Source organism: Chiloscyllium plagiosum, chromosome 38 (genome assembly GCF_004010195.1).
Source record: "Chiloscyllium plagiosum isolate BGI_BamShark_2017 chromosome 38, ASM401019v2, whole genome shotgun sequence".
In the NCBI taxonomy this organism is placed as follows: Eukaryota; Metazoa; Chordata; class Chondrichthyes; order Orectolobiformes; family Hemiscylliidae; genus Chiloscyllium; species Chiloscyllium plagiosum.
This window is the reverse complement of record NC_057747.1, coordinates 16,094,791-16,106,798: the sequence shown is the minus strand read 5'-3', so window position 1 is coordinate 16,106,798 and position 12,008 is coordinate 16,094,791. Positions and strand designations below refer to the sequence as shown.

The 12,008-nt window shown below is 41.9% G+C and overlaps 1 protein-coding gene across 36 annotated transcripts in view; it reads left to right on the top strand.

The window, feature by feature from the left end:
* Nucleotides 1–12,008, top strand: part of kcnma1a (potassium large conductance calcium-activated channel, subfamily M, alpha member 1a) — an 847,042-nt gene that overhangs the window by 729,560 nt on the left and 105,474 nt on the right. For all 36 annotated transcript variants that reach the window (XM_043678944.1, XM_043678947.1, XM_043678946.1 and 33 more), the window contains one exon: nucleotides 6,611–6,835. In XM_043678944.1, coding sequence (XP_043534879.1) covers nucleotides 6,611–6,835 — 225 coding nt within the window. The remainder of the gene's footprint in view (nucleotides 1–6,610; nucleotides 6,836–12,008) is intronic.

Here is a 12,008-nt window from a genome sequence, read left to right as displayed (position 1 = left end):
AAGAAACTTGTTAAGCATAAAAGTAACTTTGAAATCTCTGAAATCATATTGATACAGGAATGCCACAGAAGCAGTTTGACTCATTCTTCTCCTCTCTGTTCCAATGATTCAGCACATCAAAGCCCCAGAAAGTTCATTTGGGTAACAACATCACCACGGACACTTCCCACAAGACTATAAGGTGTAGGGGGCAGAAGAAGGCCATTCAACACATCAAGTCTGCTCTGCCATTTGACAAGATCATGGATGATCTGATTATCCTCAACTTCATTTCCTTCTTTTTTTCATAACTCTTGATCCTGTTACTCATTTAAAAATTTATCTACCCCAGCCTTGGATATACTTATTAACCCAACCTCTACAACCCTCTGCAGATAGGAATTTCACAGATTCACTACACTCTGAGAGAAGATATTCATCCTCATTTCCGTTTTAAATGAGAACCCCCTTACTGTAACATATTAATAAAGTGACCCCCCTCTGATCCTTGACTGTCCCACAAGAGGAAGCAACATCTCCACTACTCTGTCAAGGATTTTTATCATCTTTAAACATTTCATACTTCTAAGTTCCAATACCTAGGATAACCTGGTGACCCTTCTCTGAACTGCTCCAATACTAATATATTCTTCCTGACATAAGAGGGGCAAATCTGTTCACGGTTTTCTAGGTATGGTCTAACAAGTGCCTTGTAAAGTTTTTGCAAGAAGCACATTTTTTTAATACTCCAGTCCCTTTGGAACACTATAATGAACATACTCTTAGCCAATTACCTTCTGTGCATCTTAGACAACATCCACATTAGCACTGGTGGTGTGGAATTTGCACACACAGTTGTTGGGAAAATTCAGCTGTGTTGAGGACAGTGATCCCTGAGTATTCCACTAGGGCAGGCTGCCACTGGAGGTTGCCAGTCAGTCAGGGCCATTTGGAATTAGCATAGCTGAGATCCAGTTGGTAAAACACAACTGAAACAATTTAGAAATCCCCAGCAGGTTACATTGTTAATTTCTTTTCATAGAATCCCTATAGTATGGAAACAGGCCATTTGGCCCAACAAGTCCACACCGACTCTCCGAAGAGTGCCCCACCCAGATTCATTCATTCCCCTACACATCACTGAACACTACGGGAAATTTAACATGGCTAATTCGCCTAATCTCCACACCTTTGGATTGAAGCAGGAAACCGGAGCACCAGGAGGAAACCCACGCAGACACGGGGAGAATGTGCAAACTCCACGCAGACAAACACCCAAGGGTGGAATCGAACCCAGGTCCCTGGCCCTGTGAGGCAGCAGTGCTAACCACTGAGTCACCATGCTGCCCATTGTGCTTTTATACGTGTGGAACTTTCATTTTTAAATTGATTTCTTCCTCTCTGAATCCTCTGACTTCTACTGTGGCACAGTGTGATGGCTGTTGAGCCCATTCACACCTCCCCCAAAATGCCTCTTTGTTAGCAAGGGTTAGCAGCATATTCTGAACTCAGGAGGACCATTCATGGCTGTTCTCACTTCATGTCCGCATGGAGGTGTTCTCCAGCAATGGATGTCACTGGTTGAACTTACTCTTCTGTATCCTAAATGCAAAGAGGGGATTTTCTCTTTACTTCAAACATGGCTGAGATCAGCTGACTCAGCTCAGGCCAGAGATTTGTACTTGTGACCCACTTGGTGAGTTCCACAACAGAAAATGCCCTGAACAAATGAATAATAGTTTTGAAAGGGCAAATGGTTTCAAATACTCAAAATTCCAGCAGTAAAGTGTTAATGTCAGGAGGACATACCCACCAATACAGTTGATGTTAATATCAGAGAAGGTAATTCTGCCTGAAAATATTTTTATGTAAGCAGAATGGCATTGATGCCATGAGCCAAACAATGGTAGTGAACTGTTCACTGCTATGGTATTGTTGACACCCAGCCATTAATCACCTTATTGGATTTCTGCTGCCCCTTTGAGCACTGATCTTTTATTCACTGCACAATGTGTAATGTATCACAAATTGTCTTTAAAATGATTTTCTGATGATACTTTGCCAAATCAGACAAAGTAAGGAAGAAATTAAGGCTCTGTATTGAATTGGGTTGCAATTCTGGTCTTTTATTTGTATTTATTTACAATCTTTTCATATCACAATTACTTGTCATTCAAAATGCTTGTTTTTATTTCTCCTTTTCTGTCCTTATTTCTCCTTTTCCAAAGGCAGTTGTTTTTTGCTATGCTGCAGTCAGTGGATTACACTGCAGTTGCAATAATTGATGTAGGTGGTAATGTCACTGAACTTGGATAATGATAATGAACTTGGATAATTTAGGCTGTTCGATCATGATGACTGTTACAAATCTCATCATGGCCTCATGCCATCTCCATGTCTGTATTTGTTTCACTAAAAACACCAGGGCCTTTTCTGGGCTGTCAGTATGGCCAATGGAGAAATGGTTAATGTACTCCTGTGACATTCTTTGCCCTGCTCTTTCAATGGCAACGTAAAGCCATTTACCTGAAACTTTTCACCCCTCGATCCAGAGTTGCAGTACTAAATTTATATTTTACCCTGTTCTCCCTAAATTCAGATCAGCTTATCTGACCGAGGCAAGAGGTAGATATTTTCTAAGCTATTCAGAGATGTGATTGCATTATTGTCTTATCGCCTTAGTGTTGGCATTGTTTTCTTTGTCACATTGTAAGATGTAATGGGAAAACAAGTGAATAGTTGGAGCAGATCATTTTAGATATTTCAAATCACCCCGTTCAGATATATTCTGACACATCTCTGGGGATGTATTTTCTAAACTTTCTGTTGTTCAGAGATGTCATTGCACACTTCTGGTGTAGGTGGGACTTGAACCCAGCTCAGAGGTAGGGACATTGCCACTGCACTACAAGGGCTTGTAGCAGGTCACTTTATTAATATGTTACAGAAACAATTATTCGCTAATGCTGCTGAACGCAGAGGATAAATAATGGTTTTGCTAAATGAAGTTATATTTTAGCAGATATTTTGTAGGTCTAATTTATATCTAAATTAAACCATGGGTCCACATAAGAATGGAAGAACTAGGAACAGAAGTAGGTCATTCGGCTCCTCAAGACTGCTCTTCCATTTGATGCAATCATGGCTGATTTCATTTTGGCGTCAAAAAGTCTGGTGCTGGAAAAGCACAGCCGGTCAGGCAGCATCCGATGAGCAGAAAAGTTGACATTTCAAGCATAAGCTCTTCATCACATTCCTGATGAAGAGCTTATGCTCGAAATGTAAACTCTCCTGCTCCTTGCATGCTGCCTGACCCGGCTGTGCTTTCCCATTGCCATTTGACTTGATCTCCAACATCTGCAGTCCTCACTTTCACATGATCTCATTTTGGCCTCAACTCCACTTTGCTGCCTGCTCTCCATAATCCTTCAACCCATAATTTATTAAAAATCTGCCTATCTCCTCTTTAAATTTACTCGGTGTCCCAGCATCCACCACACTCTGGGATAATAAATTCCACAAATTCATGACCATTAGAGAGAAGTAATTTCTGATCATCTCTGTTTTAAATCTACCATCCCTTATCCTAAAACTATGATGCCTTGCTCTAGATTGCCCCATAAGGAAACATCCTTTCTACATCTTGGTCAATCCCCTTTCACCTCTTATATGCCTCAATTAGATCTCTCTCCTTCTTCTAAACTCCACAGAGTATAGGCCTAAACTGCCCAATTTCTCTTCATTAGACAAACCCCATATCTCTGAAATCAATAAAGTGAACCTCTTCTGAACTGCCTCCAATACAACCACATTCCTCCTCAAGTAAGGTTACAATCATTATATGCAGTATTCCAGGTGGAATACTTTGTATAGTTGCAGTAATACTTCCCTACCTTTTATATATTTAATTTTTAAAATAATACTATATCAACATTCCATTTGCTTTCCTTATTAGCTGCTGTGCCTGCGTGCTAGTTTTCCATGATTAATGCACGAGGACGCCCAGATCCCTCTGCATTGAATTACACTGAAGTTTCTCTCCATTTAGATAAATTGCCTTTACATTTCTTCACATCTTCTGACAATGATCAGAAATCTTATTTATGACCCTGATCAGCCAAGAATCACACATTTATCTTCCTCTGAGTGATCTTCCAATGGAGGATCTTTCAGAAGTGACTCAGTGCAGCAAATGTTGGACAGAGCAGCACAGAGAATGTGAGCAGAAGCCGTGCCACCTTTTCATGGCATTAGCTGCAGCATTCCAGTTTGTAAAGAGTTTCAATACACCAAAGGTTCCACAAAGAGCTATGGTGACAAGAGGGTAAGGGGAGGTGGGGAGGGCTAACATTGTGATTCAGGGAATAGAGTGGCAAGTGTGTGAACTATATGGGTTGCAGGTGGGTAAGTATGTTACAGGAGTCTGTCAAGTCATCAGTCAATTTGGATAGTTTCGGGGGAGTGGGGCTAGGCCTTGGAAAGGGGAGTCAGGTTGGTGTCTGTTGGGTGGGGTCAGGTCAGCTTAGATTAAGGGATTGTCGGGTCGGGCTGCATTAGTTCTGTGGCAAAGTCAGGTCGGGTCTGGGGAGAGTTGGGGTTTAGCAGCATAGTCAAAAGTTCAGAAGAGGTGATTGGAGAATTGTCAGGGGTCAGTAGAGGTGGTTGTCAGCATCAGTGACTGGGGGAGTGAGGGGCTGTATATCAATTCTGTAGTTATCTCGGAATTTGACTAAGTCTTTTCCTGTATGGCATTGCATGGCTAACTATCCAGGTCAGTATTTTGGAATCCTCCGAAGCCCACTTCTAACCCAGTGATGGAAACTTTTTCGGAGAGTCTGCAAGAGCAAGGGAATTGTGCATCTGAAATTCAGGCTTCTTAGGAAATCTCCATGGAGTCCTTGGGATATCTAAGGGATTCCATCAGAGATGTTGTGGGGGTGATGTTAAAAATGTGCTCAGCATCTCAATATTAGTTGAAGTTGAGAATTCCAGATTCATAACCCTCTACATGAAGACATTCTTCCTCATCCTGATCCTTACTGCCTGTGATGAACATAAGACCTGGTGAGGGAGAAGTCTCTGATCTGCTCCTTAAATCCAGTAATTAAACCAGACTAGGCAGGAAACATTTTTTTTTAATAACACTTCTTTAAAACTCCTGTTCCTTAAATGGTTGATCTTGAACTCAGCCTTTCTCGTTTGCGCCTCATTTCCACAACACTGTCCAATTAGATCAGCTCATGTCTTGGACCCATTTTTAGTATTCCCCCTGGACAATTAAACCTTATTCTTCAGAAAGATAAAAGTGATGATTAATCAAAAGATGTATTTTCATTAGGACAAATTCTGGTATAATGGACTTGGCAAGATTGAGTTTGTATGCTTCGACTTACTCTGTGATAGCTCTGTTGCTGCTTCTATCTCAATTTAGAATTTCTGTCTGTTCAAAATGCACTGGCAATTAACAGCAGTAAAGCTCCATGCAGTTCTACAATTTCATAACACTTATCTTTGAAAATTTATAGCCAATTGGTTTTGCAAATGCTAAATGGCAGCAAGGACACTTAGCAGTGTGAAAATCAAAATAATCAGGATAACAGGGGTTAAGGATTGAGGATGCCTGGATTTTGTTGCACCCATCATTCTGTTGTCCTGTTTTACAGTAGGTATGACTGACTTCCTTAACACAAATCAATTTCTCCCTCTTGGCACCTACGCAAAAGGCTGTTGCTTACAAAATTTTACAGCACTGAAGGAGACCATTTGACCCAACATGCTTGTGATGATTCTTTGAAAGAACTATCCAAATGTTCCACTTACCTGCTTGTTCTCCACAGCCATATTTTTCATCTTTTAAGTATTCCCTATCGTGAATTAGTATTTAATATGCTTCCACTCCACTTTCAGGCCATGTGTTCCAATATTTCATGACTTGGAAGAAAAATTATCCCCATCCTTCCTCTTGTTCTTTTGCTAATTGCTTCAAATCATAGAATCCCTACAGTGTGGAAACGTCCTCACTGACCCTCCGAAGGGTAACCCACCCAGACCCAATCCCCTACTCTATTACTATACATTTCCCCTGACTCATGCACCTGACCTACACATCCCTGAACACTATCGACAATTTAGCATGGCCAATTCACCTAAACTGCACATGTTTAGATTGTGGGAGGAAACCGGAGCACCCGGAGGAAACCCATGCAGTCATGGGGAGAATGTGCAAACTCCACACAGACAGTCACCCAAGGCAGGAATTGAACCCTGGTACCTGGCACTGTGAGGCAGCAGTGCTAACCACTGAGCCACCGTGCTGTCCATAAACGTCCTCAAGTTACTCACCATCCCATCAGTTTAAAATAGTGTTTCATTGTTAACTTAATTAAAGGTCTTAGAAGCATGTGGACAGAATGGGGAAAACAGAAAGTAAAAAGTAGGGCAGCTACTTTTGATTATACCCATTATTTCTACAAAAGTAAGATGCAGTTAACAGGTAAAGCTACAAGTGTTGTAGATTTGCATGGGACAAAGTCCAAGTCTGTTGTGAATATCTGTCATTTAACCTGTGGTTACTTTTTACATACCTGGATGAGCTTTATATTTGTCATTAATAAAGATCTCTGTTCCCTAGACCCGGAGTGAAGCTGCCATGACGGTTTTAAGCGGGCATGTGGTCGTATGTATATTTGGGGATATGAACTCTGCTTTGGTTGGTTTGCGCAACTTAGTGATGCCTTTGCGAGCCAGCAATTTCCATTATCATGAACTGAAGCACATTGTTTTTGTGGGGACGCTGGAGTATCTAACAAGAGAATGGGAGACACTTCACAACTTCCCTAAAGTATCGATATTGCCGGTGAGTTCCATCAACTTCAGATTCTGACAAATCTCCACTGAGCTTGCAAAAGAAGAACCTAATAAAACAGTTTGTCACTCTGGTTCATTCTTAAAGCAAAGATCGAAAGTCAGTCTTGAATACAACTGGTAATGCTAATCCTTGAATTCCGTTATGTGAAAGCATGTGTTTTTGTCATACAGTCATAGAGTCATAGAGATGTACAGCATCTAGGCATTTATTTAGCTGAGTCATGAATTTCACTACTTGGTAAATCAGAGTGAAAGCATCAGAAGTTACACTTAGAAAGGAAAACATTTTCTAACAAGTCCCTGTTACAGAACACAATGTTAGGTGCATTAGTCAGGGCTAAATATGGCATAATAGGGTAGGGGAATGGGTCTGGGTAGGTTACTCTTCGGAGGGTCATTTGGTTCTTGTGTTTTTGTGACAGGTTTTTGGTAGCTTTTTGCCATGTGTAAAAGAAGTTTCCTTGTGTCTGATAGGAATGTAGAAACACAGGAATGGGAGCAGGCCATTCAGCCCATTGAGCCTGCCCTGCCATTCAAGATACTTATGGCTGATTGAATACATTAGTGCCTTTTATCCACCCATTCCCATAACGCTATACCTCCACTGGAATCAGAAATCTATCCTGGACTCATCGAGGTCTACGGCACAGAAAAAGGCCCTTTGGCCCAGTGAGTCTGTGCCAGTCAAAAACAAACACATAACCATTGTCATCCCATTTTCCAGCATTTCGTTCAGAGCCTTGTATGTCTTGGCATTGCAAGTGCACTCTAAATACTTCTAAAATATTAAGCGGGTTTCAGTGTCTAACACCTGACAGGCAGTGAGTTCCAGTTTCCCACCACCCTCTGAGTGAAAAAAGTTTTCCTCGTGTCCCTCTTAACCTCCTGCCATTACATTAAATCTATGCCCCTGGTGATTAATCCCTGTGCCAAGGGGAAAAAATTCTTCCTATCCACTTTATCTATGCCCCTTATCATTGTATACATCTAACTCCTGTCTCCAGTTAGTCTCCTCTGCTGCAAGAAAAAGAACACCAGACTAACCAATCTTGCTTCAAAGCTAAAACACTCCAGTCAGACAATATCTGGTAAATCTCATCTCTAGTGTAATCACATCCCTCCTGTAATGTGGATTCCAGCACTGCACACAGTACTGTAATTGTGACCTAACCAAGGTGTTGTACAGTTCCATAACCTCCCTGCTCTTAAACTCTAAGACTTGGCTAATAGAAGCATGTATCTAATATGTTTTCTTAACCACTTTATCTATCTGTCCCATTACTTTAAGAGACTGGTGAACATGCACACCAAGATCCCTCTGCGCCTCGGTGCTTCCCAAAGACCCACCCAAGTGCTCACCTCTCACTTAGACAGATAGAGTTCCATTTGCCACTGATTAGCCATTTATATCCTCCTGTCCTCACTTTTTACCACCCCGCCAAATTTCATTATCATCCACAAACTTACTGATTAATCCTCCTACATTCAAGTCTAAATTATTTATATAGACCACAGAGAGGATGGGGTCCATCACCACAGAACCCCACTGGACTCAGGCTTCTAGTCACAAAAACAGCCCATCTGCTTCCTGCCAATAGGATAGAATCCCGACAGTGTGGAAACAAGCCCTTCGGCCCAACAAGTCAACACCAACCCTCCGAAGAGTAACCTACCCAGACCCATTCCCCTACCCTATTATGCCATATTTAGCCCTGACTAATGCACCTAACCACCACATTCCTGAACACTATGGGTAATTTAGCATGGCCAGTTCACCTAACCTGCACATCCTTGGATTGCCGGAAGAAACCGGAGCACCCGGAGGAAACCCACCCAGACACGGGGAGAATGTGCAAACTCCACACAGACAGTCACCCGATGTCGGAATCGAAACCAGATCCCTGGCACTGTGAGGCAGTAGCACTAACCACTAAGCCACCATGCCACCCCCTGGACCCAACTATTAATCTCTACCTTGAACATCCCCAAAAACTGAGTAGAGAATTTTAAAGGTTCACAATCGCCTGAGTAAATAATAATAAGTGACATCGTCTTTATTTTCAACTTGTGCCCCCAAGTTCTAGACCCCCCCAACCAGGAAAAATGTTTTACCTGCACCCACACTGTCTGTCCCTTTAGGTATTTTGTAAGTTTCGATAAGATCATTCTGCAAAACTCAACAAAATACAGTCCCACTTTGCCCAATCTGTCTTCACAGATTAGTCCCTTCTCCATATTATGTGCTTTTACCTGGCAATGTAGTCAGACATCTGCTCAGTTCGTAGGACTTCAAGCATCTACAGCTTGTAATAATCTGTATGTGATATTAAGTATGCTCTTCCAGGATTTTGACCTTACAATAAATAAAGAGCAACAGTATTCGCCAAAGTCAGAATGTGACTTGCAATGAATCTAGGAGTTCGGAGAATTTCCATGATATTTCTGTTCTTATGCTCCTCCTGATAGAGATCACAAGGCTTGATAGGTACAGCAAAACTAAAATTGGTTAGTTTCAGCTATACATACTCTATATAGTATGCACTGGTGCCACAATACAATGGAAGTGTGTTGCTGAAGAAGTTAGAGACTAGTTCGGTCACCTCTTTCATTTAAATTCTAGTCAACCCTTTGCAGTGTCATTGTGGATACTAGTCCCAAGATCCCACAATTCAAATGGCTCACCCTAATTATCGCTGATCCTACTGATTAAACAGCGAGGAGCTCTCAAACTGCGTACAAGCCAGCAGAGGTTTTGATTGAGGCTGAGAAAAGATTCATTCTTTCAGTTGAATCGGCTAGGGTTGTTTTCCCTGGAGTGTCAGAGGCTGAGGGGTGACTTTATAGAGGTTTGTAAAATTATGAGGGGCATGGATAGGATAAATAGACAAAGTCTTTTCCCTGGGGTGGGAGAGTCCAGAACTAGAGGGCATAGGTTTAAGGTGAGAGGGGAAAGATATAAAAGAGACCTAAAGGGCAACATTTTCACACAGAGGGTTGTAAGTGTATGGAATGAGCTGTCAGAGGAAGTAGTGGAGGCTAGTACAATTGCAACATTTAAGAGACATTTGGATGAGTATATGAATAGGAAGGGTTTGGAAGGGATATGTGCCAGTTGCTGGCAGGTGGGACTAGATTTAATTCGAATATCTGGTAGGCATGGACAAGTTGGACCGAAGGGACTGTTTCCGTGCTGTACACCTCTGACTCCCTCTGTCTTTCTATGCGCTCGTGTGCTGAGTGCCTCTCCATGGCAAATGTGTGTCTGAAGCACTGACGGAATAGTAAACAATTGGCATTCGGCTACCAGTTAAAGTTAGACAATATCTAGTAATTATTTTCAAGGTCCTTTCAGTGTATTGCTCCCAACGATATACTCAAAAGCATCATCAGAAGGAAGAAACAGCAGCAGAAACATTCAAAATTATATATTCTAAGTAAGGTCAGCAAAGACCAACAAGGGCCAAAGACCACAACCAAAAGGCAGCAAATAGGCAGGTCTCTTTTGCTTCTTATCCCGATGGGCACAAGGGATCAACAACAAAATGCTTCAGCCCTCAAATCCAGTCCTTCAACACAAACACACGAATAAAACCCTCAAGCTCCTGCATGAACCAGATAATCTAATACACACCACAAAAATATGTATATGAGTGCAAATTCTTCAAAATACAATTTAGAACATCTTCCACAATATCAGAAATATTTTCTTCAATTAGAGATTGTACTGTTGATGGAGTTGTAGCTTCCAACAGAGAGAGGGTTCAGATGACCTCCTACTGAGGTCCGCAGCCTCTCAGGTGCTACATTTCAACTATTTTGATTCACTTCATGTAATATCAGCAAATGGCTGCTGCATTATCAATGAGCTCAGATAACATTCTGCAATTCTGAAGACTTGTGCTTCAGAATCAGTCACATCCTTAGCCAAGCTGTCCCAGTACAGCATGAAACACCGGCATCTACACCCAACAAAGTGGAAAATTACCCAACTATGTCCTGTCCATAAAAAACAGGACAGGTCCAACTGAGTCAATTACTGCCCCTAGCAGTCTATGTTCCATTTTCGGCAAAGTGATGAAAGCAGGTCATTGACAGTCCTATCAATCAGCACTTGCTTAGCAATAACCTGTTCACAGATGCGCAGTTTGGGTTCCACCAGGGCCACGTAACTCCTGACCTCATTAACCTCATGTCCGTATATTGACATGAACTGAACTCCAGATGTGTGAACAGAGTGACTGTCCTTGAGATCAAGGCAGAATTTGACCAGTTCAGGCATCAAAGAGAGCCCTGACAAAGTTAGAGCCATAGAGATGTATAGCACAGAAACAGACAATTCAGTCAATGAGCATTAAGGGGAATAAACTCGCTGGTTGGAGTTATACCCTAGCACAAGTGAAAATGGTTGTGGTTGTTGGAGGTCAAACATCTCAGCTACAGTTTATCACTGCAGGTGTTCCTCAGGGGTGTGCCCAGTTGTCTCAACAATCATCTTCCCTCCTTCATAAGGTCAAAAGTAGGGCTTTTTGTTGATGATTGCACATGATAAGTACAGTTCGAGTCTCCTCAGATATTAAAGGAGTCTGTGAACTGATAAATGGCAACTAACATTGACACCATACCAGTGCCAGGCAATGACTACCTGTAACATGAAAGAATGTAATCATTGCCTCTTGATTTTCAAATAGCAGTCGCATTGTTGAATCACCTGCAATCAACATTGTGGGGGTTACCATTGACCAGACACTAAACTGGACCAGCTATATAAATACTGTGATACACAAGCAGGTCAGAGGATAGGAATTCTGGATGACTAGCTTGCCTCCTGTCTCTCCAGTGCCTGTCCACCATCTGCAAGGCACAAGTCAGATACATGATGGAGCACTTTCCATTTGTCTGCATAGTGCAGCTCCAACAATACTGTAAAGATTGAAGCTACCAAGGACGAGGCATCTCACCTGGTACTCCATCCACCACCTTCAACATCTATTTCCTTCACAATTAATGCCCGTTAGCAGCAGTGTACCATTGACAAGATGCACCGCAATAATGGCTCCTTCAACAACACCTTATGCAACATATGTATGGTAACACCACCACCTACAAGTTTCCTTCCAACCCACACATCCATCCTGACTTGCAACTGTATTGCTGTTCCTTCA